The sequence below is a fragment of the Vanellus vanellus genome, assembly GCF_965231255.1.
Source record: "Vanellus vanellus genome assembly, chromosome: 3".
NCBI classification, from domain to species: domain Eukaryota; kingdom Metazoa; phylum Chordata; class Aves; order Charadriiformes; family Charadriidae; genus Vanellus; species Vanellus vanellus.
The window spans coordinates 18,915,796-18,943,587 of record NC_138907.1 but is presented as its reverse complement, the minus strand read 5'-3'; the positions used below and the strand labels follow the sequence as shown (position 1 = coordinate 18,943,587).

At 41.8% G+C, this 27,792-nt stretch overlaps 2 protein-coding genes across 2 annotated transcripts; one reads left to right on the top strand and one right to left on the bottom strand.

Annotated features, from left to right (window-relative positions):
• Nucleotides 1-21: 21 nt before the first annotated feature.
• SPDYA (speedy/RINGO cell cycle regulator family member A) lies at nt 22-6,340 on the bottom strand (the record flags this gene model as incomplete). Its single annotated transcript, XM_082480338.1, has 6 exons — nt 22-110; nt 1,618-1,912; nt 3,057-3,228; nt 4,826-4,911; nt 5,188-5,246; nt 6,112-6,340. The coding sequence occupies 6 exons, from the start codon at nt 6,338-6,340 to the stop codon at nt 22-24; spliced, it is 930 nt and encodes a 309-aa protein (XP_082336464.1).
• A 13,720-nt stretch (nt 6,341-20,060) lies between these two features.
• EPCAM (epithelial cell adhesion molecule) lies at nt 20,061-25,782 on the top strand (the record flags this gene model as incomplete). The annotated part of the gene is made up of 9 exons (XM_082480318.1): nt 20,061-20,124; nt 20,621-20,725; nt 21,336-21,576; nt 21,875-21,940; nt 22,941-23,004; nt 23,384-23,485; nt 23,653-23,847; nt 24,260-24,301; nt 24,997-25,782. The coding sequence occupies 9 exons, from the start codon at nt 20,061-20,063 to the stop codon at nt 25,036-25,038; spliced, it is 921 nt and encodes a 306-aa protein (XP_082336444.1). The 3' UTR covers nt 25,039-25,782.
• Nucleotides 25,783-27,792: the final 2,010 nt, after the last annotated feature.

Below are 27,792 nucleotides of genomic sequence, written 5' to 3'. Positions count from 1 at the left end.
TTCTGCCTCATTGGGTGTATTTCACTCTTCATTGCTTGTAAACCAGTCCATGGATTTGTCTGGGTTCAAGGTGCTACCTTGTCTCCTTTTGCTGGACAGGGTCTGACAGTCTACCAGAAATAAGGAGAAAAAAAAAAAAAATGTAGTAAGAAAATAATGGATCCAAGTCTGCCCTTTGAAATGCAAGTGAAGCAGCTTCTGACTTCACTAGCTACCAAATGGTGGTGATGAGTTTCTTTAAGAACAATGTTCTTCAAGCACAACTTTAAGAGAAACAAATTCGCTGACTTTGTTCTCTTGATAAAGCTGTGCTTATTTCAAGGAAAAGACCAGTTTTTGATAGGTATAGCTTTGGTTCATCTCCAGCACCCATGCTGAAAGTTGCATGGTTATTTGTGAACTTTACTATACATAAAGCATTCTCAAACAGTCAAAATAAATACATTTTTTTCTGACCTCTGTCAGATATGAAAAGCAAGATCTCTCAGGTAAAAAAAGATTTAAGATTAAGCCTTTTAGGGTCTTAATGTAAGTCTCCGCATATGCATGTGGTGGTTTAACACCTTATATTTATTAAATGATGTGTTGTAGACTCCTGACTTGTTCTGTATCTGACGCAAGATTCAAATGCCAAATTTTTCCAAGCTGAGGTATTCCTTGAGAATCACAGTTGTACTGAAGCTGTCAAAAGCACAATCCTACTATAATAGTGAAAATTTGGACATAAGTGAGAGCATGTGCAAATAAAAAATAGAGCTATAAATAACTGTAGCTGTGTATTAAATAATTATGCTAAGAACTCTGCAGTAGCTAAGCACATGAAAGTATCTTTGCAGAACTGAGGCTTTATACAGCTCCCCCAGGAAGTTTACATCTCAAGCGTGTTCCACTTAATAAATTGAACAATGAGCGTTTGCCTCATGACTGCTGCATGTAACGGAGGCTTCTCATACAAAGGCTCAGGGCACTAGTTTGAGTAGATTAACAAGCAAAGACTCAACTGCATAAAACAATTTTCACAATAAACTCTTGTACTGTTTTCTACTTGTACCCCAGTCTTAAAAAGAAATCTTGTATAAACTCCATCAACAATTGAGATACCCTTAAAGGAAAATGTGAATTGTGATTTAACATATGTCCAAACTGATGACAACAACTGAACAGTCTGCTCTTTCTAAAAACATCACTCTCAACAAGAGCACTCTAACTCATATAATACACAACAGTAATTTTACTGCTTCTTCTAGCCAATCCTGTGTTTAAAACAGGATTCTCAATTTAAGTTGTAACACAAGAATAGTAATAAATGCCTAAATAGACTGGAATGCATCCCAAATCTACTGTAGTAGATTAAGGTAATTTGAAGAGACTCAGCATATAAAGCAGTTGGTACTTCCAGGAAGTCAACAGACAAGACGTGAAAATGAAAATGAAACTATGGCAGTAAAAGCACAGTTCTGCCAAGGAAACTGCATTTGTATCAGGGATGTATGCTCAGACAGAGATCGTGTCTTGTCATACCAAGAAGGACACAGTAATCCCTACAGTAGTCTGAAGGGCAAATACAGCCTCAGTTGCCTAAACTAATTGAAAATTATTTGCAATATTAAACCATACCTTGGGCATAATAAAAAGGAGAGTCAACAAGCATTTTTTCAGTTGGAAAGGTGTCCTTCAAATTCTGGGATGAATGTAATTCCATCATCTCCAAAGTGCCAGTAGATGAGGAAGAAGATGATGATAATCCTAGTCGTACAAATCTTCCTTTCTTACCACAAAGCAAGCAGTCTGTAGGAGTAACACTAGGTCCTCGGGGCAGCTGTACTTCAACATTGTAGTTTCTCACAGCTCCACTGTGGTGCACAGAACGTTCTCGCTGCCATGCATAATGTGTTGGAGCAATAGCCATCACCTATGGGAACAGCTGTTGTATCAGAAACCATAAAATTAACGGGAAAACATACAGCTGAGAACAAGGGATCCAATTCATGTATGGCAGAGAATTAACACTACGTAGCTGAAATGTGTATCATCTATTAGCTGTCTGCTTCTGTCTCACTAGAAAGTTTGCTATTTTAGGTACAAGTGAACCAGTTCTGACTCAGATGTGGAAACCTAACAGTTTACAGCCTTGTATATTCACGTGGATCGTAACAAATACCAGCTTGTGCTTTGTGTGTTGGACTGAAGATGGTGTCTTTTACTAACTACTAAACATAAATTAGATGGACCTTCTGGTTCACGACGTCACTGAACTGGTGACCGTTGGAAGCTGGGAGAGTATGCTGGGAAAAGCATTCCACACTTCCCTTGTTCCTTGCACATTTCCCATAAGCATCTAAGTCCAACCCCAGAGATGGGGTTCTACAGTAAATGAGATTTTCTTTTCCACCAGCTGCAGTAAGCATTGTAACATGACAGGGCTTTTCCAAACAGATACATTCCACCTGAAAAATGAGAAATGTCTTTTTCCCTCCTAATATGTGTGAAAAAATGTAGGTTGTCACATTGTATTAATAGTAGAGAATATTAAAAGTATGTCCTTCTGAGTTTTTTTTTTAGATGCAGTGAAAAACCCTTGCCTTAAGAAGTCAATTGAAATTATATTATTAATTTTGAAGGGATTAAAATTTCCCCTGAGATGCCGGGATTTTTATTTGAAGGTTTTACTTGTATACAAACTTATAATTTGTAAAGCAAACACACACACAAAATTATTTCTAAAGTGAATGAAGTGAAACAACTCATAGTAAATTTTAAATAAAAATATTTGCATAAAGCGGAAAGAGTCTAGGCAATAAAAACTTCACTTCTAACAGTAGTGCAATGTAAAATATTCTAGTTTACCTTAAAAGCATAGTTTTAAAGAATGTATTTTAAATGCAGAAGAAAAAAAAAAAATTAATGGTGGGTAGATGGACTGTTACATTTCAGCTGCATCTTTTCTTTCCCAAGGCTCGTCTGTGCACTTTAAGGAAGAGATTATTTCTATAGAGCTAGATTGTTAGCTGGTATTGTTATAGTTTCAGCATCTACAATATTAAAACCCTCCCTACCTCTTCACAGCAGCGTCTGCTTACAATAGCCCTGTAGTCAATTCTACTCCATAGTTGATCTCTTAACTTTAAGAAATCAGGGAAGAGCTTTCTCCAGGCTTTTCCTAAAGCCCATGGGAAAATGTCATACTTTGATTCTTCATCGTCTTCTTCAACTGTATTTGCCAGATACCTTCAAATATATATATATGCTTGTGTCTGTAAATGTTGTTCAATCTTATATCACAATATTAGTATGATTTCTAACATTAAAAGACATAATATTGAAGTAGTTCTTTTTCCTAGTACTGTGAGAAAAACTGCTAACAATATACAGCCTTCTCTCTGGAGTACAATATTTTCTTAATCAGAAAGTTCCATATGTATCCTTTGGGTAAATAAAAGCTTAACTTAATCTATTATAAAGACTGTTTTACCCTAGAGTCTCCTGAATTAGTAGATATGCAAGAACTAACATCCTGACAGCTTTCTCCAAACTGGCAAGATACCCTTGCACTAAAATGAACAGTTTATGTCATATTCTCTAAATAAAGTTTAAAACTATCTTATCAGATGTTTACGAAATCTTATGAATCTTATTAACACTTTACATTTTCTACTTCTTGGATTTTAACTACTCTTGGAAAATTATGTTGCTCGCATTAAATTAGCAGCAAACACCTAAATACAGGTCTACTTTCACGTATAAATTAAAACCTTAAATGATTTTCCTCATGTCTGTATTTCTCCCTTCACCATATGCTATTTTTGGTTCTGGGTTATCTTCTCAGACAACAGGAAAATATTTCCTCTAGATCCACCTGATACTAAACTCCTGTAAATTGTAGTTGAAAAAATTATAACTTATAGTCTCCTCCCCAATTTTCTCACTTGCTCCTAACCCCAATAATCTCTAGTCCCAGTTTCATCGGACTCTTTGTCCCTTTCTAATCCTCTCACTTTTTGGCCTGGCTTTTCTCCCTTCAGCATGGAGTGAGAGAGCATCCTCCTCCATGCTGAGTGGATGCTACCTAGAATATCATTTACAGGAAAATAAACAGCCACCTTTCTCCCCACAATAGTGTGCAAAACAGAGCAGCTGAGAAGTGCTGTTAGGAAGAAAGATGACCTGAGCACCATAACGCTGTGAAAGAAAATGCTAAATCACTCTGTAGGTATAGCCAAATACGGAGAGATTATATAGGCTTGGTAAAGACAGATTCCTGATTGCACCTCTGTTTCAAAGCATAGAAATTTTAGAACTGTTCAAAACAGTTCTTAGAAATTCTCTAGCAACATTTTTACAGTTGACTCAAATCATGTTGACAGAGACTTTAATAAAAAAGTTACTCCTGAGGTCTGTATCATGATGAAACATTTCAGTACAAATGACTTAAAGGCTAGCAAAGATATAAAATAGGGTCTTATAACAGAAGTGTGATCAACCTATATATTGCCATGTATTGTCCTGCATGTATTTCTTGTAATGCTTAAAAAAGTTCACAGATTTACAGTTTGGTAGGCAGAATGCCATCACTACACCAACAGAAATGTCCCCTCACTGCTGCTGAAGCTTGTTCCATACAAGTGGTTGTCAGAGGAAGAATGTTGAAGTTACACTATTTATATATACTATGTAGATTCTGTTTCTGTACTTCATGTAGGAACCAAACAACTACAAACTCATTAAAGAAGTCTCATCATATATCACAATTATCAGTGGCATAAACAAAGGAATAAAATAATGCTAAGTTTATGCTCATAAACCCAGATAATTTAAAAGTACTTACAGAGCGACAAAGAAATTGATTCTGGTATGCTCATTTATTGTGAAGTTAGCCCTCTTGAAATAAACGAAAGTCATTGCCAAGAGATACTGTTTTAAAATGTAAAATACATCAAAGTATCAATGTAAAAGTATAAATATATTATTTCAGTATATAATTTCCTAAAATATTCACACATTTATCTTGCACCAAGATATTTTGATCATTTTTTTCAATGAGGAAAGCATAAACTGAGTTTCTTGAAGCTTCCATACAAACACATTGGAAAAAAAATTATGGTCTGTATTTGCATTCAGTATAAAGTGACTAAGGGCAGATCTTTCATTCAGTATGTGTTCTGTTAACTAAGAAGGAAATACACTTACCTTGTCTGCAATTTTACAGCAACAGTCCATCCAAAGGAAGTCTTGGATAAGATCATCATCTGTAACAAATGAAAGCTGTAGCATTTCAAACACCAACATTGTTTTTGTTAGAAAGTATTTGTAAATAAATAACAGATGGTCCTTTTATTGAACCAAATAAAAGAAGCTAGACCCAGCAGTAGAGAACAGAGAAACTGAGGGGAGAGAGATTTGGTATGAAAAAACTTAAGCGACAAAAGAAGACAAACTACCAGAAAGGTAAGGTGGAAAATCTAGTGACTGCATTTCATTCATTCCCAGTAATAGCAAGTGAAGGTGAAAAATCACCGGTATTTTTTCTGTTTATTTAACTTCTTCCTGCATTAAGTGGTTCCATCTAATAGCATACTGTTATTTCTGATGAACCACAGAATGTTGAGGTCTCTGCACCTTGATTACCTGATAGCCTTTATAAGGCAATACTGGCTTGATTATTTGTGGTCAGTGCATCACTGTTAGTGAAGGTGTACTATAATAGGATTACCACAAACTCTCCGATTCACTCCTATATTCAAGGTTCAAATAAAAACCAAGTGTAATCTTCCACTATTACTTAATCTCTTCACTAAATTAAATAAATACAAAACTTTATATGAAAGAGACACAAACGCAAAAAGGATGCTACAACTCCTCAGATTTTCTTCCCATTCCACTTCTCCCCTTAAATGTTTATTCCCACAATAAATAACATGTTTGTAAGACTGGGAGTCCAGCCTTTTGGACTTGTGTAAAATCAGATTTATGTTGTTTTATGTGTATTTGTTGGAACAGAAAAGAAAATAGAAAGGAAAGAGAAATGATCATAAAAGGAAGTATCATACCACCTCAGTTTCATTCTACTGTTCAGTCAATACATTGATAACCTACCTATCATTATTAACCTACCAAATAATTTAAAGAAAGCTGTCATTTCCTGACGCTGAATAACTAGACATGGTCCCTTTGGACATTTATATTTATGACTAGGAACCTTTTTTTCACATTTTTCTTCATGGTCTTTAAAAGTAGGCCGCTTTAGTCTAATAAGGTTTTTTTGCTGATGTGATCTGGATGCACTCGATTTTACATGAACAGTGACAGTGGGAGGTGTCTGACACACCAGGTTGTGTCTCATTTTGGTAAGTAAAGGTTCCTGTTAAAAAAAGAAGAAGAAATTAAATACAAAAATAGTCAGTTTGAGCAACAGTTCTCTATATTTCTTTTGTTCAAATTAAGTGTTTCAGTAGCGCTTGTATGTCAAGTGATAAAAAAATGAATTGTATCAGTACTAATTAAGTCTTGTGCCCTAAGCCAACTACATAGATTTCTTTAATTTAGTTCAAATTTGATAAAGCTCTTTTTCAGTGGAAGGAGCCTTCAGTCTTTCTTTTTCCATTAAAATTTTTGAAAAATGGAAAAAAATCCTTTCCAGAAATAGTTGCTGTTAGTCAGATCCTCATAGCCCTATTCACTCACTTAGATCTACCAAAAAATCTCCATTCCTCCCCTCCGATTTGTGATCATGTATTTTTAAAAGAACATGAATAGAATTAACGCAACAGAACCATAATTAAGACATATACCATTAAAATTAAAGTCTTGAGCTCTGAATTTTTGTAACATTTGGTTACAGCTATTGGGAATAGAAACTTATCCCTCAAATAGGTCAAACCTTGAAGGCATAAGAAAGGAAACAAACCTGAGGTGTTTGCAACTGTTAAAATCAAGAAGATACCAAATGAAGTGTGCAGAAAGGTATTTTTAGACAGGAGCAAATGCGTTTACTTCTTCAGTAGGTCCCTCCACAGAGGACAGGGCTGTCTGAGGCCGGCCCACAGCAGCCTACCTGCCTCTCTGGCTTTTAGTTAGCTGCCACATAAACAACAGAAAAGCCGCTCAGGTAAGGATGTGATTACGCTCTTTAGTTCCCAGCAGGCAGGCCCGGAGCCGCCGCCACTCCCGGACAGCCCTTCGCCCCGGCCGGCCCGCACCTGCCCACCCCTCTCCCCTCAGCAGCCTTTCCTCACACCATGGCCCCAGCCGCGCACCTCGAGATGGCGTCTCTCGCAGCCAATCGGAGAGCTCCAGGCAGCCACCTCAGCCAATCGGGCGGCGGGGTGCTCTTACCTCCCCTCCTCCTGCCGCCTGGGGGCGCTGGACTGCGCGGCTCGCGCGGAGCCCGCCCGGGGCCCGCCAGCCAATCAGAGAAGGGCGCGGCGGTCGCTAGGCGAGCGGGAGCAGGGTTGAGCCCGGGCAGGGTGGCTGCCGCGACGTGGCTTCCCTCAGCCGCTGGGCGGTCTTGGTGGGCCTCGCTTTTCCCTCCGCCACCAACGGGGCTCTAACGCGGCTTTAATCGCTCAGCTGCCCAACGGCGCCGTGAAAGCTTCCTTAAAACACCTCCCCCGGACACACAGGACGTGAGGGAGAAGGCATACCTCACTTTAAAGATCATTACAAATACAGGTGTAATATACCTTGCTCTTACTTTTCCATGGAAGCAATTAATGCAATTAGTCTAAGGCAGTCTGTTGAAATATGATAACAAGAGTGAACAACTCCCTTCGCTAGTAAGATTCAGTGTGTAATCTTAGTGGTGTCTTTTGTTACAAGACTTAAAGGCTTATTCTAGGAAGATGGCAAGAAATGCATCCAATTTCAATGTTCCCCCCTGCACAGGCCAGTGTAACTGGTCTCGTTTGTTATGGTAATGAGAAGAATAACCTTTTTACACCTGCCTTATCTTTTCTTAATAATTTGTTAAATGTCTCCATGTCAGTGCTCTGAGTTAGTGAGCATATAGGTGGCACTCCAAGAGTTGCAGTCAATGGCTCCATGTTCAAGTGGACACCAGTGACAAGTGACGTTCTTCAGGGCTTCCTATTGGGACCAGTACTGTTTAATATCTTCATCAATGACATAGACAGTGGGATTGAGTGCACCCTCAGCAAGTTTGCCAATAACACTGAGCTGAGTGGTGCAGCTGACACACCTGAGGGATGGGATGTCATCCAGAGGGACCTGGACAAGCTCGAGAAGTGGTCCCGTGTGAACCTCATGAAGTTCAACAAGGCCAAGTGCAACGCCCTGCACTTGGGTTGGGGCAGTTCCGTGCACAAACACAGGCTGGGGGACAAAGGGATGGAGAGCAGCCCTGAGGAGAAGGACTTGGGGGTGTTGGTTGATGAGAAGCTCAACATGAGCCAGAAATGTGTGCTTGTAGCCCAGGAAGCCAACTGCATCCTGGGCTGCATCAAAAGAAGCGTGGCCAGCAGGTCAAGGAAGGTGACTCTGCCCCTCTACTCCGCTCTGGAGTACTGTGTCCAGCTCTGTGGCCCCCAACATAAAAAGGGTATGGACCTGCTGGAGCAAGTCCAGACAACCACAAAGATGATCAAAGGGCTGGAGAACCTCTCTTCTGAAGACAGACTGAGAGAGTTAGTATTGTTCAGCCTGGAGAAGAGAAGGCCCCAGGGACACCTTATAGTGGCCTTCCAGTTCCTAAAGGGGGCCTACAGGAAAGATGGGGAGTGACTCTTTATCAAGGAGTGTAGCAATAGGACGAGGGGTAACGGTTTTAAACTAAAAGAGGGTAGATTTAGATTAGATATTAGGAAGAAATCATTTACTGTGAGGGTGGTGAGACACTGGCACAGGCTGCCCCATCCCTGGAAGTGTTCAAGGTCAGGTTGGATGGGGCTTTGAGCAACCTGGTCTAGTGGGGGGTGTCCCTGCACATGCCAGGGGTGTTGGAACTAGATGACCTTTAAGGTCCTTTCCAACCCAAACCATTATATGATTCTACGATATAATGGGAAGGGTCATATCAAGTTTCTGATCGTGTACTCTAGAGAGAGAAAAAACATACCAAGCAGCAAATGTACAAACAGCAATGTCCCCTGGTGGCTAAGAAGGCGAATGACATCCTGGGGTGCATCAAGAAGAGTGTGGCCAACAGGTCGAGGGAGGTCATCCTCCCCCTCTACTCTGCTCTGGTGAGGCTGCATCTAGAGTACTATGTCCAGTTCTGGACTCGCTAGTTCAAGAAAAACAGGGATCTGCTGGAGAGGGTCCAGCAAAGGGCTACAAAGATGATTAGGGGATTAGAACATCTCTCCTATGAGGAAAGGCTGAGGGACTTGGGTCTTTTTAGTCTACAGAAAAGAAGATTGAGGGGGGATCTTATTAATGCTTATAAATACTTAAAGGGAGAGTGCCAGGGGGATGGGAACAGTCTTTTTTCAGTGGTGCCCAGTGATAGGACAAGAGGTAACGGGCACAAACTTGAACGTAAGAAGTTCCATCTTAACATGAGGAGGAACTTCTTTACTTTGAGGGTGGCAGAGCACTGGAACAGGCTGCCCAGAGAGGTTGTGGAGTCTCCCACTCTGGAGACATTCAAAACCCGCCTGGACGCCATCCTGTGCAACCTGCTGTAGGTGTCCCTGCTCTGGCAGGGGGGTTGGACTAGATGATCTCCAGAGGTCCCTTCCAACCCTGACTATTCTGTGATTCTGTGAAACTAACAACATCTGTGTATGGAATAGGCTGAAATCGGGAAACTTGGCAGCAGGGTGGAGACCATACCAAATACATCAGTTGAGCAAAAGTCTGTTTCTTTGAGGTTCTCTCTTCGTATACATGTGTTCAGGTTGAGTTACCCTGCATTAAATTGTTCTTTATTTTTTTCATAATACCTTTCATCTAAGCAACTCAAAGCTCTCTTCAATTAATTACCATTCATTTGATAGGCTGTGGAAAACAAAGAAAGGATAAGTTACAGAAACTTCTGCATAACCATCTAAACCATTCAGACTAGGAAACAAGGTTCTGTTATTTTTTTTTGCCCTACTGCAAAACATAAAACTGCAATGCTAATTGTGAAGTGTATGCATTCTTATTCTTTACACCTTCACATTTGTATTCCTTGGCTTATCAATAAAAAGTGGTGTACAATGTAGATCTTTATCCACACAGAGCTTTCCACAGTTGTGTGGTTTTTTCCTGTAGCTCTCCCCTTTCTTTTTTTTTTTTTTTGAGCTGGTGGTTCTGCAACAAAATATGAAAAGATTTTTTTCCTTTTCACCCTCAAAAATCTGTTATTCAACAGGTATTGTGACTCTCTAACCCCTACTGTACTGTTCCCCACCTCCCAGGACCGAGGGCTCTGCCTGAACCAGACCAGCTGCATAACCCTGGCTCAGACTCTGAGGAAACAGAGCTTGTGAGAAAAAGCTGTGAGAAAGTCTGCAACTTCACCTTTCTTTCCTTGCAGGATTCTGCAGCCTGGGGTAGGATTTCTGAGAAGGGTGTGACTCAAGGATTCAACTTGGAAACCTCATGGACAAACATCAATGTGGAAAGGTTGATACCTGAACACAGTGACAATAAGGAAACAGAACTTCACCTGACTCTAAATCCTGTGCATGATCTAGTGGACTTAACTGCTTCTCAACTTTGCTTATTATTAACTATAGTTTGTAGAAGGTGGTCGAACTATTCATCCAAGAATATCTGGAAGAATGTAGCTTTCTGATTTCCAAGTAGCTCTCTGGACATCAGAGGGCACTGTTTCGCCACCAGCAATTTAAACTGAGACTGCAGCATTTGTCTGGTTTCATACACTGGATTTCATGCTGTACTTAATTCCTAGTCCTTCCTATAGGTGGACATTAAATCAATTTAGCTACTCTTCATCTTCATATGTTATCACAGTTTGAACTGATTTATATATATATATATATAAAATGAATAAGACCTGGGTTTGAAAGACCTGGTATTCTTACAAAATCTTATTTAAAAAAAAAAATTCCATAAATGTACTGGAACTCAATTATATGAGATATATAGTTACATAGGTATCCTGTAGCTAGGTCCAAAAAGGCAGGTGCAGAGCAGATTGCTTCCTTTAAATAAACAGATAATTTAAAAATTTTAGTGATCGAGTTGTTTACAGATAGATTAAGAAGCATCACTGACGAAAACCACAGGGCTACTATTTTAATAAATTATATTTAGGAGATATATACCTTTTTTTAATCTTTCAATATTTTTGAGGTAGGAAAACAAATGCCATTGGCCCCCGATATCCTTTCCAGTAAAATTTTTTTGTTGTTCAAGGAAGATAAAGTACCGTAGGAAGAACACCTGATATTTCTTTTCAAACAAAGGCATGAAGAAGAACCATTGGCTTTTTTAAATACAGATCATTGTTCAAAATAGAGTATGTATTTCTCAATTACAGACTTTTCCTACTTGTCGCAGAGTGTGAAATAGAAAAAAAGTCTCTCTTCCCTGCAGAGATGACTCCTGACCTTGTCAGGGGGATCCCAGCCTCTTGTTCTCAATGAAATGCACATAGGATGAGAGCTCAGTTCCTTAAGACCATAACGAAACTGAAGCATTCATCTAAAAAGCAAACCCTGGACATGCGGTTTACACTTTCAGAATAAAGGGTGTAGCAAGTCACACAAGTTTCAGTAAATTAAAAAGGAACAGATAAACCACCCCAAACCCACATCTGTCACCAGAAACCTGTTTTTTACGTGGGAAGAATGAGTGAGGATTTAGATGAGTTGTGTGAAACGAATTGTTACAGCATCCTGGTGCCTGGGCTAGGACTGAGCTAGGACTGGAAAGGCGCCTTACAGCTAAATCCTTACTTTTGACAAATGTTACAGGATGATTAGAACTACAAATGGTCCAGTGCCACTTAAGCGTATGTCACTGATGGATAAATGGACAGGAAAATTGTTCTCAGCTTTGTTTATTTGAAAACAACTTTGAAGCATACAGCAGGGTTTTCTACTACATAAGTCCCAGAACAGCTGTAGTTATTCTCAGGTACTGAGAAATTCAGGAACTAGAAGAAAAAAATCATTTGGAAGTTATGTAGTGAACAAGAAGTATACTGACTAGACTAATACAGCAAATGGGAAAAGAATGTGGAGGCTGCCAGCAAACCCAGTGCATGTTTAAACACGCTGCTTCTGCATTCTTCCAAACAGCCAAGTATTCTGCAGCAGAAAATCTACAAGTGCAGGGGACATAAGTTTGAACTTGCTGTTCATTTCTACTGTAAATAGACTAATATATCTTGTATAAAATTAAGTAATTCAAAGCAGACAGTGGCAGCCTTTAAGATTTTTAAGGATTTATTTTTAAGGATTGGCACTTCTGTGCTGGTTGTAAATGAAATGAAGTATTCTTATCTGAAGAGTTCCAATTACTTTGTCAAAATAAATAGATGAGATAGACTACATTAGGTCTTCACCATCATGTCCCAAAATGGCAAGTGATGAACGACGTATCTGTCAATGTCAGTAACTCAAATCTCTGAGTGCATATTTTACGTTAAAGGGAAAGGAGATGAACTGTACAGTATTCCTTTAAGTGTTTTTTCAAACCTTCTGACGCCACCCACCATATTCTAACTTTTTTAAGCCACTGGAGACTGCACTTTACATTAGCGAGCGTTACTTGTCACCCAGTTGTGCCCGTGCTGTTTCTTCATGCTGCATTGTGCAAAGAGCACCAACAAACAGGACTCCTCTACACCACCATGACCCTGGAGCCATTTGTTCTGGCTGCCAAGAGCGCCGGGTTTCCCGAGACGCAGGTGCCAGCGCAAGGCGCAGGTGTGTGTCAGCACTGCCCAGGGCGCTGCCCGCGCACTGCGCCTGCGCCCAGCTACTGCGAGCCCCTCAGCTGGTGTTTTCCTCCCCTTTCCTCTCGGAAACAACTAGCAAACCCTGGACTTCAAAAAAACCTTCTTGACAGCAAAGGAGCTGAACCACTAAATCTTCAAGAATTTTACTTAAAAAAAAAAACATTTTTATAAAACCGCATTAGCTAAAAATATTCCATTCCCACCTAGTGGATACCACACATGCGAAGTCTTACTGATGTAATATATATATGCACACATCAGTGCACAAAACTATGAAAGATCTAAGCAACTTATTATGCAGGAAATATATCTATCTTTTTATCCAGGGAGATCACAAGTAGAAAAACTTTGCTGCTTTCAAAATAATGTCCTATTTTTTTTTCCTGAAGCGAGTTCAGCATTTTTCAAAACAATAGTCGTTTGAGTGGACGAAGATAGGTGAGACCCTTCAAACTCTTGGCTAGTTGGCTTATGATTCTGTAACTGGGCAAAATGTGTAAATTGCATCAAATCTTACTCATTTTCCAATTCCAAAGTTTAGGTTTACTGTCACATAATTCAGATCACAAACTCTTTCAAACACAGGGCAGCTATTTATTCTCTGTTTTTACACTGCTGAACACAATTGAATCTTTGTCCATGCCCTATACTATGAAACAATAGTAGTAATTAAGACAGGACAATTTCTCTATTGTCAAGAGCCATATTTTCATGGCACACCATTCAGAAGACTCATCCCATGAAAGGATTAATCAAGAGTAATATAGCTATAATTTCTGAAGTAAGGGAAAATTACTTTCATATGCAAATAGTTTGGCTCCAGTCCCCTCATACAGCTAAGAAAGGAACAGCATCAAGTTCAGTAGTGGGAAGGCAGAACTTCAAGGACAGCCTTTTGGAGACTTAAAACAGACAAGTTAAAATGTGAGCTGGAAAGAGTCTGGAAATTTTTTTTCACTCCCATCCAATGGTGCACGCTCCACACAGTTAAATTAGAGTTGCCACAGTTTGTTAAACATTGAACGCCCCTCCCAAGAAGTAATGGGCTCTATAATTACTCCAGGGGCAGGTCAAAAAGCTTTCTCGTTTCTCTGAGTTCAGTGATCATAAGTTGTAAAAGTTCTCTCACTCAGAGGTTGAAGCAATAAAATGACTAGGACAAGGGCTGTAAATTAAAGTGCAGAGAGAAACAGATGAACTTTGGTAACAGCTATCACTAACTGAAAAAATAAGGGAAACTCATGAACTAGGAAAGTAGTTACAACACAAAAGCAGTTTATTTCAGCGAGAAAGAAAAAAAAAACCACAAAAGCATCCTGTGAGCTACAGAACACGTAGCTCTCAACCCCACTCTCTGCTGTCTGGTGTGTTACACTAAATGGTGTCTGTGGGACGAGATTTTTCAGCTCAGCTCATGGGTGTATTTATTCACCTTTGCTTGGGGTGTGACTACACACGCAGGTTAGAGTGAGGCAAGAGTGGGTGGGGATTTCCAGCATGTTAGCTGCTCCACGGAAACCGCCTGTGTGCATGCTCTGACCCTTGTTTACGCTGAGGAATAAACGTCTTCTGCTTACTGCTGGGTACAGCGGTGTCCATAGGTTACGGTGGGTTACCTGACATACTGTGAATCCACGCCCTAGCTTGCCTTGTAGTGACCCATATAGACAAGTCCACCACAAGAAAATTTAATGGCAGACTCCTCCAGGTTGTAAGAAAAGCACTTAATGTGCCTTCTGATAACACTATCCTGAGAGACAGGACAACTCTCTGTCTGTATAACCATCTGCTTTGGTTCTGCCTACAGCGCAGAGATGTTGTCATGCGATAAAACATGTTAAAAACTATTTAGGATTCTCTCAAACAGTTTTTAACAAGTGTTTTGACAAAGTTCCATCTGTATCTTCTTCCCCAGAGAACGGCTAAAAGGGCAAAGTATCTCAGACGCCAGACTTGAAACAATTTTAGTGTCAAAGGAGCTTCTCTTACTACAACTTATGATGTCATGTTTTCCTCCCAGCTCTTTCCAAGCTGTACTAAACCAGCAAGTGTTCGGAGGGACTGGGCACAGTATGAAATTAATGTGCTTGCCTCTCTGCTATGAAGTAGTCTGGATGAAGAGTTACTAATTTTTTTACATCTAATGCTGCACATTTTAAGCAGCTTTGAATGCTGACAATAGATGTTCTAAAAAATGTGGTTGGTGTAAGAGCCATGTAGATGTATTTTCAGGTAAGTGAAGACAACGATGACAAGCCTGTTACTGACCGCACCCACTGGGAGTTAAGACTAAGCCCTGGCAGAAAGCGGAGGATGCCACAACATATCAGACAGGTTGGTTTCTATAATCCTCAAAGACGCAAATAGAACATACATTAATTGCATGAGCATTTCTCTCCTGTGGCTACACCCTGTCTAGTTTTATGAACCTCTGAACCAACAGCCCTTTACCTCTTGGTAGATACTCTTACTTTCAGCCAAAGGTCTCCAGCCTGATAGAGAACCAAGATGTGGGCTTCTGAAGCTGAGGACAGCTTCTGCCGCTGCCTCTGAACTAATTTCCATCTCCAGTATGTGTGACAATCTCAGCAAAACACACAAGCATAGTTATCTTTATCAACTGTGCTATTCTTCAAGAAAAAAAAAAAAAGTCATGATCTAGAAACAGGCTAAAAATAAACAAAACACGTAAACTAGATTTTTTTACAGTGTTCAGAAGTAGTTAGACAGTCTAGCAGAAAGACACAATTGCTCATTTATTTTCTTATTGGCTCTATATTTGACCAGCTCCATATGGCCTAAACATTTAAGCTCTCCATGACTCCAAATGTTCTCAATATTCAAATCAAGATGATAATACCTATTATATAGTGTTTTTAAAACCTGCAAGAAAAATAAAATATGCAGAAGCACCAGTTTTATTACACTTCGAGTAGCAGAATACATTGGTTTGCGAAGGCTTAGAATCTTCAGAAACAAATCATGGACAAGATACTCTATGTAATTTTTCAATAGTGTCCTCTTCCTACAGTCCTTTCAAGGCTTCATCCTATGCAGATGGGAAAGTCTGTAACAAAAGTCGAATGTAAACATTCTACAACTGTACTAATAAAAAGTTCCTAAGCAAGTCTATAATATAGATAATGTATATAGAAGTGTCTACTGTCCAAAAAATACTGTTGGCACTTTTGAGCATAGGGCTGTTTCTGGTTGTTTCTAATTTTGTCAGCCTCAACCAGTTAAAAGTCACCACAAATTTTCATAAGTCATCAATTTTCTTGGGAAAACACCAGTAAGACTATGTTTGCAATTTGGTATAATGCATGGCCTATTTTCTAGGGATGAGACTTGGGTTATCTTCAGAAGGGTACACCCAAAACCGATCAGGTTTGCGGCACCCAAAGAATCTCAGTTGGAGCTAGATTGCCAAATATTCCAATGGCACTCACCGATCGTGCTCTCTCCACTCATCTCTGATCTGCTGACCACACTGCATGTCACAGCCCCACCTTGCATCGTTTCCTGATACTTCAGGAGTGACTCATACATCCTTGCAACTTTCCCTGAAAGCAGATTTTGTCCCTCTTCTCTGCCTGGGGAGTATCACAAAGCCCATTTACCCAATTTCTAGTGAAGACCTGGAAATGACCTCGTAAAGACCTAGGCCAGATCCCAGTATTGCACTAATTCTTACTGACTTCAGAAAGAGCTGCATTTATCTCCTTGGATCTGATCCACAGTTCACTGAAGCCAAGAGAAAATCTCACACTGGCCTCAGCGGCTCTTGAATACTTTAGTGAACTGAACTTCACACTCCAAACAGATCTGGAGCAGATGTAAATTACAGAGCAAAAGTTGAAAAATACATGAGTTTTCCAAATATAAGTTTACATATTCTCTAGGGCCTGCTGATCAAATTATTTTTTTATTTTTTGCTACATGATAGAGCCAGTAATGTGCTCATAGCATTTAAACTATAATTTGTCTGAGCTGTAATTATGCTTTAATAAGTGTAAACCACAACTAGCCCACACTGCACTACCTAATCAGCATTCAGCTATTTGATAAGAGGAGGTATCTCCAACAGTTGATACAATTATCCTGTTTATAACCAATAAGCAAGGCCTTACCTTTAGAGCTATACGCTGAGGAAAGTTAATATAGACCATCCATTGAATAGTCACATATTCCAGTACAGAGTTACATATTGCCACAAAAGGTACAAAAAAGACACTGCCTTCCAAGCCCCTAGACACCAAGGTGTCTATGCAATGAAGCTACTTTGACATTTGGGCCCTTTTATCTTTTTAACCATATGCCTGCTCCACTGGCTTTGATTCTACACAGAAGCTTCCCTCAAGATAACCTGGAAAGAGGGTAAGAAAAATGCTATTGTGAATGGTCCCTCATTTCCATTGCTTTGCCGAGGAATGACACCATGCAGAGCAACTCTCTCTGCTTCTAAAATACTGAGCAATGCTTAAACAGTAATTTCTTCAGGTTTGGAAACCTGGGGAAATTATAGATAATAAGCTCTTTATTTGCTCCTGCAAATTGGAGCCAAATTAAATTATGTACTACAAAAAGCAACACGATGCACCGATCTTTGCACCACAGTTATGGTAAGGCTTTCTATAGGCGATAAATAACAACTCAGGGAAAACATAATGTGCTATAGTAAAAACCCAAACCACACTGTAACAGACTGCTTTAGACCACACAAATACTCAACCATTTGACACTAAAGGTATGACTATTTTTTGTATACTGACAGCAAAGACCCCTGTAGCATTTAGAGGTGGTTGAAGGCGCAGTGCTACTTTCAGGTAGTAGCCCATGAGGTTTCTAAATGGCAGACTAAGGCTTGGATTTTTAAAACTAGGCACAGAGGTTTACCTACACAGCACAAGGGCAGGAGAACAAGGAGTAGTAGCATGTACCCAGCCTGTGTAGTTCTTCTACATTTACCTTTTTTTTAAAAAAAAAAAAGAAGGGCAAAAGGCTATCATAAAATTTACTGTTCCTTATTATCAAGGCTTACGTAGTTCAGCTTGGCAATTTGATGACGACAATGTACCTCTTCTCATCTCGAACAAACCAGTACCTTCACATAGAAAATGAGCTTTACGTTAAGGCAGGCATTTCTGATCCTATTGATGCTCCTCATCTTTCTGAAGAGTGCCATAATTTGACAGCAACAAAGTGAGAAGTCCATAGCTGAGACTTTAAAGTCTTCCCAAGTTTTCGCATTGCTAAGATCATGCTCTTATTTTGAGTCTTTGACAAGCGTATCAGAAGAGTATTAAGAAGCCACACAAAACCACAAGAAGAATCAAGATAAATGCTGCAAAAGTCTAATTTGGGCTGTACCAGAAGACCTAAACACTGGTCATTTAACTTGGACCCATCTGAGACAGCACCTACCTGATTTCAGCAGGGCACTGTAGACAACAATAAATACAAAACCAAAGATACAACACAAATACAGCTGTGCAGAGACAAAACCACAAAGAGGGCTAACCTGCACTTACATTTCAGAACATACAAAGGTTTCAAACAGTTTCATTACCTGAGATCCCCGTATACAAAAGCAGAAACATGTTTTTATTGTTCAGAGAACGTAAACACTAGTAAGAGGAAGTTTCAAGTCTTTGGAAACTGCTGATTTCTCATAAATGCAGAAAGAGACTTAGAGGGATGTCATTCTGGTTTTCTCCTCTACTAAAATAACTTGTTTTTCTAGGACATTAATATATCGTCCAGAAAGATCTATGCACTTTTTTTTTTTTTCAGCTGAATTAATAAACTGGGAAAAAAAAAAAAGCTTCAGGAAATATTTTCAGTGTACCGTACCTATCTTTTGTCTTCCATTTTGGCGCTGCTTTTACACTTTGGAAAGCCATTTTAAAACCTGCAGCCGGCTTTCCGATGCTTTCCCCTCGGCAGCCATGCAGGGCTCTGGCACTACCTACCATTTTGTAGGTCCCCACAGAGCTGTGCCGCTCAGAGACACAGCACCCACCACTGCATTTTTCTGAACGAGGGAGCCCGGACACTGCTGTACCAGAAGCGACTCTCTTCGGGGCAGTCCTAAGGTGGCGACCTAGTATGTATTTTAGAAAAGAAAGAAAAAAAAAACAACACCACACCAAACCACAGAAAGATCCTTAAGAAATACTTTGTTCTATACAGATAGGTGTTCTGTTTTTTTCTTAAGTTAACTCAGGGATTATCGGGATTTCTTTTAAACGCCAAGTCCTCACAGAGTAGTTCAAAGGGCACCACTGGATGTGAACAAAACTAACAATTAAGTGTGCATATTTATGGCCGCCCCGGCTGGCCGGGAGCGGACTGCGGGAGCGATCCGTGCCCGCTTACCCGCCGATGGGGGGGGGGGGGGGGGAGGGGAACACCACCACCCCCCGCCCCTCTCCTGAAGGGAAGGAGGCGCCGGGCCCAGTGGCCACAAGGCCCTGGCACAGACCTCGGGGTCGGCCGCCCCCGGGGCTGCCGGCGGGCGAGACCTTCCCGCGGCCCGGGCCCTCTGAAGATCACCGGCGGCAGCGGGAAGCCCCGAGGCGGGAGAGGAGCCGCCTTCGCTGCCCCCGATCCGTGTGTCACAAAGCAAACACGCCCGGGAGCTCCCCTCGATGACTAAGTTTCTCCTCGACGGCGGGGGAGGCCATCCCGCGGATGTCCGACGACGCCCCCTCCTCCTTCTCTCCCCCTATCCCCCCCCCCCGTCCCTGTCCCCGTCCCACCGCGGGCGGGGCGGTTTCACAGTCCCTTTACCGGGACCGACCGCACCTCACGACACACCTCCCCGTACCGCCGTTCCTCCCCCCCTCCCCAGCCCCGCGGAAAAGGCTATATTTGGGCCGTGACGGGGAGCGGCGACCCGCCCTGCCCCATCTAGTTTCGCCCAGGTGCGGCGAGGTGGGGGGCGGCGGTTTAACAGCGCCCGGCTGGCCCGGGAGGAGGAGCCGCCGCCGCCACCGCTGCCGCCTGCGCGTCTCAGGTGTAACCGGAGCCGAGAGGGTGCGGCGCAGCCACCACCACCACCTGCGGAACCTGTCGGGCGGCTCACATCCATCGGGTCGCCGCCGCGAAAGCACCGCTCCGACTCCTCCGCCCGCGCCTCGGAGGACTTTTCCCCGGCCCCCTCCGCTCCCCGCCGCCGGCCCCAGCCATGAAGCCGCTCTGCGGGGCTGCGCTCCTGCTCCTGCTCTGCGCCGCCGCCTGCGCCCAGAACCGTGAGTGCCCGCACCCCTCTGTCCGCCCTGCGCCTCCCTGCCCGACCGGACTCCCCCACCCCGTGAACCCCCCCCTCTGGCGGCCCCTCTCGCCCTCCGCCGCCCGCGGAGCCGAGCCGGGTGGGCTCCCCCTCTCCGGGCGGTGCCACAAAATGGCGCCCCCTCTCCGCCGGGGCCGTTGGCGGGCGGGGAGGGGCCGCCTCGCGGGCGGGAAGGTGAGGAGGGGGCAACCCTTTGTCTCCGGCCGGAGGGGCCCAGCAGCCCCGGGCGAAGGGCCCCAGGGGCGCGAAGGGTGTTCTGGTATTTCTCGAGGGCAGGGTGGCTGGTGAGGTGGGAAGCGGTGGGTTACGGGCGCCCCACACCCGTCCGGCGCCGTGCGGTGAAGGGCGGCTTTGTCCGTCCTCCCTGCCGGCGGAGCAGCGGGTGGCGGTGCCCCCGGGGCGCCGGGCCGCCTTCCCCGGGGGCCTCCCACCTCACAGCCGCCCTTCGGTTCCAGCGTGCATCTGCGAGAAGAACAAGCGTGTCACCAACTGCAGGGTGGTCAACGGCGCCTGCTGGTGCGACTCGGTGGGCTCCGGCGTCTCTGTGAACTGCAACACTCGTGAGTACAGCGGGCGTGCGGGCCGCCCTTGGCCTGGGTGCGCTCCCTGGTGCGGGGCGGAGAGGGAGAGTGCCAGCTAAACCCACGGGAATACGTGAAAATGGCCATTGAGTTCCCAGCAAAATAATAGTAGTAAGGAAGGAAAGCTGCTTCCCGGTCCCCCGCGTCAGCTGGCGATGGAAGATAAGCGTTTAAGATTCTTCCTGTGTGGATGTGCGTACGCTTAGACTGATGGAGGCTCAAGGGCTAACTTTTAGCTTCCTTTTAAGCACATATCGTGACTCTTCCCACAAGTCCATAGGTGAAAGAGCCTTGTCTTAAGGCCTGGCTCTTGGTTCAAACTCAGCTAAGCTGTAAATGCTCCTCTCGCTGTGAGAAAAGGAAAGTGGCTGAGCTTCTTACGCGTTTGCCTTGGGAAGCTGACCAAGGCTGACGTACCCCAGTTGTGTTGGCTTTAGGCACCACCTACGTGTTAGACACCTGCTCTTCCTTGTAATGGCTTCAGATCCGGCTCCTTCTGATGTAAATGTATGTTTTTACAGACTAAGAGCTCTGTTTTGAACATGTATGGCTTGCTACTGCATAACGTTACTTTCTGGTTTTTTTTTAGTGACTTCAAAATGCCTGTTGATGAAAGCAGAAATGAGAGGCTCAAAATCAGGTCGTCGTGAGAAACCAAAAGATGCATTTGAAGATACTGATGGCCTTTATGATCCCGAGTGTGAAAATACTGGTGTTTTCAAGGCGAAGCAGTGCAACGGAACCACCTGTTGGTGTGTGAATACAGCTGGTGTTAGAAGAACTGACAAACATGATGCAGACTTGAAGTGCAATCAATTAGTCAGAACAACGTAAGTCTTTCAACAGGGTGTTGTGTGACATGAAAACATTCCTGTATTAGGTTCTGCCTCGTAGACGATTTATCTGGTATGAATGATGTGCTGGGGATGAATGAAGATGGAGCAATAAACACTTGAGTACTGATTTATTTTTTTCTTTGGAAATGAGGAGTTATTGAAGGGGTTTGGAGGGGGCTTTCTATTTCTCTTGCTGCAGTGTTTTTTTTTTTTCCCCGAGGTTAGATTTTTAGTATGTGTGGTTATATGTACATGCTCTAAGAATATTAATTGGAATTGCCTGTTACTTCAGGTGGATCATCATTGAAATGAAACATGCTGAGAGAAATGCTCCTCTGAACACTGAATCTTTAAAGAAGTAAGTGATGATAGTAAGATGTTACGGCAATGTCTGCATGCATGACTAGATATCTAGTGTATTTCTAAACAAATGTTTAAAAGCATTGTCAAACTTCTGAATTAATTTGTAAGACACCTTAGAAATGGCCTACAGATCCTTCATGAAACTGCTTTAATTTTTATTGGCAAAAATTAACAGCTAATGAGAGTTACTTCTGTTTAGAATTGATTGCTACTTTTTTGTATATCAAGTCAATATACTGAAGGAAATGGAAAGTGAAACTGCTCAAGAAGTAAACTGACAAAGATGGCAGAGGGACTGTATGGAAGCAGCAGGCGAAACAATAGTTTAGCTGTTTTCTGGCTAAAACAAAATTCTACATCTCTGTCAGAAGTCGTATAGCAAGAAAAATGTACCTGTAGCTATTGGATTCCACCCACAGTCCCCCTGGAAAGTTGCTACTCTAGCTTCTTTTCTGAACTCTCAAAACTGTTCAACCTCTTCTCTCTAACACTGCAGCAATGTATGTGCTTATTTTTCAGTAAGTGCATCTTCACTGTTGGGAATTAACAGAGCTCTAGTATAATTCAGTAATGAGAGTGAACACTGGGTTTGGTTGCGATGGAGTTAATTTTCTTGGTATTTCATCGGTAGCAGTCGGTATGGTGCTGTGTTTTAGACTGGTGACCAAAATAGTGTTGATAAGTCACCGGTGTTTTAACTGTTGCTGAACAGTGCTTAAGTAGTGGTGAGCCTTCTCAGACTCTCGTTCTGCTGCAGGTTGGGGATGGGCAAGAGGTTGGCAAGGGGATGCAGCAGAGACTGCTGACCCGAATTGACCAAGAGATGTCCCTTATTGTATGTCATGCTCAGCAGTAAATCGGGGAGGTGGGGGTGGGGTGTGTCCCAAGTAGCCATCGCTTGGAGATTGTCTGGGCATTGATCTGCTATTGATGAGTGACTGCTTTTGTGTCACTTGAGGCTGTTTTCATAGCTATGGCTCTTACTATCTTTACAGGTTCTTCAAGGACACAATTACCAGTCGTTACCTGCTGAATGGACGGTACATAAGTAGTGTTGTGGTAAGAGGCACATAATTTTTAGTGAAGTATCAGAGTTTTAATTTGTTGCAAGTAACTTTGAAAACTCTCGTTTGACTAATGCAGTACAGCATGAGTCTTATTAAAAACTCTCAAAATAGTGATACTGAGCAGCTAGCAAATAGCTGTATCTGAACTGAAATACTGAGAAATTGCTCTTCTCAGTCTGTAGATGAAATCTTACTTTGCTTCACTAAAAAAGTGGAATTTGAATCGTACTGTAAACAGCTGGTTTGAGAACAAGTACCAGAAACTTGATTCAGGATGTGAGTTCACAAGTTGGATCATGATATTTTGCTATGTAGTTAATATTTGGATTTAAACTAGCCCCTTCTTAATACTATACTATTTTTTTTTGCAGTATGAAAAACCTTTCATTACTATTGATTTGAAGCAGAATTCCTCAGAAAAATCTCCTGAAGATGTGGATATAGCTGATGTGGCCTACTACTTTGAAAAAGATGTAAGTGTGTCACGGGTACAGTCTGCCATAGACTAGATGCGTATATTGCATTACATTGAGCAGTCTTACTGTGTACTGGCTAAAGCAAGATGGAGTATTGCAGTGCCTAGATGAATGCCTATTACAACGTGAACTAGCAAGTCTCCTTTTTCCCCCTCTGTCCTTAGGTAAAAGGTGACTCCATCTTTCATGCTGGTGCGCCAAACATGAGCATTGATAATGAAAGGCTGCTTTTTGAGAAGACAGCGGTCTACTATGTTGATGAAATAGCACCGGAGTTTTCCATGAAGTCTCTGGCTCCTGGCCTCATTGCTGTCATTGTAGTAATAATAGTAGCAATAGTTGCTGGAATTGTTGTTCTGGTAAGTTCTAACAAAGCTGCCAGGCAGAATGGGTAACAGGGTAATTTGTGAAATAACACACCAGGGTAATTGGACTTTTACAGAGGCATTATTGTTTCTATCAACTGGCTTCTTTTTTGAGACTTGGGAGGTGGGAGAGAGGTGATGGGCATACATACCATCACTGTTTCAGGTTATGACTGAAGGGTGTCATGTGGAAGATTAATGTATGGGGGAAAAACTCATTGAGGTGGAGAAAGTACCACCTGGTTTATAGGAGTCAAGAGTGACAGCCAGCTTCTCATGTACCTCACTTTGGAAGGATTGGGAAGGGACAGCTTCAAGTTTGGAGTTTTAAAGTCACAACCAGATAAAGTTACATGTAAGTCGAGGTTAAATAAAACTTCACAATTGTTCTGTCCTTCTCTTACAGGTCCTCACAAGGAGGAGGAAAGGGAAGTACGTGAAAGCAGAGGTAATTAATTTCTGTTTATGGTGTATGTGTGGGGAGGAGGTTGGCCAGAATCCAGAACCCCCTAGGTTTATTGTAGTTTGTTAAAAGCTTGCTTTGGGTGCTTCTGATGTGTGCAAGGAAACAGAAAATACTCAAATTCTGTTAACTGGTTCCCATCCTTATGGTTCACCCTATTGGTTGTGCAGTAGTTTCAAAGCCAACTGGTGTTCTGCGGCATTTCCCAGGGGTGGGAGGGTGGTGCTGGCAGCAAGTACTGTTTTTACATATCTATAGCAAGGGCTATACAATCCACAGGAAATACTGATAGTCTTGTTCTGTCGTGAACACCTCTCTCTTTGCATGGAGCTTGCAGTTTATATTGCAGAGCTACTTTCCAATGGAATAGTAACAAATGGTACTGGTGAATGGTGCTTTACCCCAGGTGTAGAGCCCTTTGTAAAAGAATTCAAAGGGTGTTGTATATAAATAGTAAAGTCTGCTCCCTGTGCATACCCCAAAGACTGCTGTGGTTTTGTTTTTAAAATAACAATTAAACGAAGCTTAAGTGTTGCAGTAGTCTTGACATACTTGATTCTGTTAGTGCTAGATCAAATCTCTTTGCTAATGAAAATCTGGGTTGTTAAGTCCTATTCACTTCTTGGGTCTCATGTTGAGAGAGAAATAGTACAAATGTTGATCTCCCTCTTCCCTTCCAGGTAAAGGAAATGAATGAAATGCATAGAGGGCTGAATGCATAATTAAACCAGCTGAGAACAGAGTAAGATTCAAACAAGAAGACAACAGAAACATCAGAGGCATGGATCTTAACTCTTAAGATTCCTCCTGAAAGGAAGGCAATTGTGCTTGCATAATGATTGTTAAAACTCTTAACAGCCAAGACTGGTAACCATGCTACTACTTTTACTATTTGTTGAGAGTTAAATCTTAACTGCCCCATCTTGCTCAAGTCAAACTTAACTACTGCTCCCTGATTTTATTATGATGATGAAATGAGTTGACAACTGCTGTTACTAGGGTTTTGGAGCATCTGTGCTTAAATGGTTATTTTACCCTTGTGGGAGGTTTATTGAAGATAATGATTTTTGTAGCCATGTTGTAACAAGACTGTCTCCTGTATAACTGAACGTGACAATTTTATGTCTGTTTGTACATATTTGAAGTTGCTGGAACTTTTTTATGACTTGAATTAATAAAACTTTGAAACAGACTTCTAATTCTTCTATGTTGAAATGATGATGATCTGGTAAGTTACCGTGCTTACAAATTCAGCAGTGTAATATTTCCTTAAAGCAAGCAACCTCAGTGTAGGTGAAAATATTCTAGAACTCCCACTAACAAAGTTTGTATTAGCCATCTAATAGCTCAGTAGCATGATTTTTTTTTTTCTTAAAGCTGTGAAAATATACTTTATCCTATTTTCCACTCTTACTGTGCAACAGGAGTAAAATGATAAAAGATGGATTGTTTGTATAAAAAAATAAACTTGCTGTGAATGTAGCGATTTCAGGAATGCATAGACTGCTCTTTCAAGTGCTATGTAAGTATTTACAATAAAACAAGCCTCTAATCTAGAACATCTGTGGTGTAGGGTTGGGGGTGGGTAGCCTTGGCATCTGTTGGTGGAGCTGGGGAAGAGCTGTTACACCATTACTGTGATTTGCATAGCTATCCATTGCGAAGAAGTCGTTGCATAGCTAGAATCTGTTTCTGTTGTTATTACTGTTTACTGCCAGGGAGGCTGACCAAACTTACGCAGGCTATCTACCTCCCAGAGCTTTCGATAAAAGAGCTTGCTTTGGCAGTCAGTAGTGTATGTAATGTATATTAGCTAGCAAGCTAATATGTATGGTCTGTCCAGCATATCTGATTTATAAAGGAAATGCTGTAACTCCTGTTGCCAAAGAAATAATTAGATACAAGATAAGGAACCGAATGACAAATCATTACTAATGTGGTTTTTGTTTTGAGCCCTCTCCCTAAAACAGGAAAAGTAGGATAAGCTACTGAGAGGGTATTCTACATACCGTGTTCATAAAATTAAATGTGAAGTGCACCCCATTAGAGAGCTTGTGTGTCTGCTAAATACAATAGGGAAGTTGCTGAACTGCCTTGGATGTAGCTCTGATGTCACTGCTCACCAGTATACCTTCTGCCTTTGAACAAGGTGGTAGCTGATGCCTGTGTTTCTGTGCTGGATGGTGAAATGTAGGCAGTGACTTGCCTTTGCTCTTCCAGCATCTGATGTGATGAACTCGGGGGGGGGGAAAAATCCCGAAGCAGGGAATTTAGCAGAGTGCTTTGCAGCCTTTTTAGGCGGCTTTTTCAGCTACAGCTTCTGTAGAGGCAGTCTTTCTCCCTCTGCCAGTATATGCCACTCCCTTTCTCCCCAGGTATGCAGGCCTTCTGCTGAGGTATGATGAATTTCCTACAATTCAGTAAGCTGTTAAACAAACAAAGCCTGGTTTACAGTAAGCTTGTCTTTTGCTGAGTTGTGTGTATTATTGTCTGCCCCAGTTCTTCATGCTCCATATCCTATACTTTCTTCAATGCCTGCAATATGGTGTCCTTGCCCTTCCTTTCTTCTCCACAAGATCACAAGGCTCTTGTTTCATCTCCTCCTCCTCTTCCTACCATCCCCAGTTCATACCTTAGTTTTGGTCTGTGGGGTGGAAAGAGATGCCCTGTGCTGTGGCTGGGCTGGGAGCTACATGTGCTGACTTGAGTGGCTGGTGTGTACCTGCTGTGTGGCCTGGACCTTGTCCTAGGTGGTTTGTTTGAACAACGCTTTCCCCCTACTTTTCCCACAGTAGAGGAAGGCACTTAGATACTTGTGGGGTTTTTTGGTTTTGTTTTTTTTTGGTTTTTTTTTGGTTTTTTTTTTTTTTTTTACACCTAATGGTGCATAAGCTTAGTGTCTCTAATATGGTCATCTTCCTTGTCAAACTTGACTGAAACGAGCCAAGGCATTAGGAAATCACAGTTTACATAAATTAATGAAAAAATAGAAGACAGTTTCACTAGATCCACAGCTGAAGGGTTCATACTATATCTGTTTTTAAACTCGGTTACTACAGTACAAAAATTATGCTGCTCAGTTCTCAAAATGGTGGTTAATAATAGGGTTTTCCCTAGTTTCCTTTTCTGAATAGTTTTATTGATCTTTATATTGGCTTGAGTTTTGTTTACTAAACACTGCACTTGTGCAACAGTCTGGCTCCATTAAAGTGTGTATTTATAGGGGAATGGAAAAGGATGAGGGGAGAAGAGCTGAGAAACTAGTGTATCAGCATCCTGCAGCTTAACTGTGTTTTATAGTTTTTTAGAGACTTAATGTGCTGAGATTAAAAACTAAAAAGCCACTATCCGATAGCATCAACTTTCCACATATGCATGTCATGTTTCTTCTTTTCCATAGAAAATTTTGAGCTGCTGGCAACAATGACTGCTATTGAAAAATATTATGGTATTAAAAAAAATACGAAGTGTTCTCA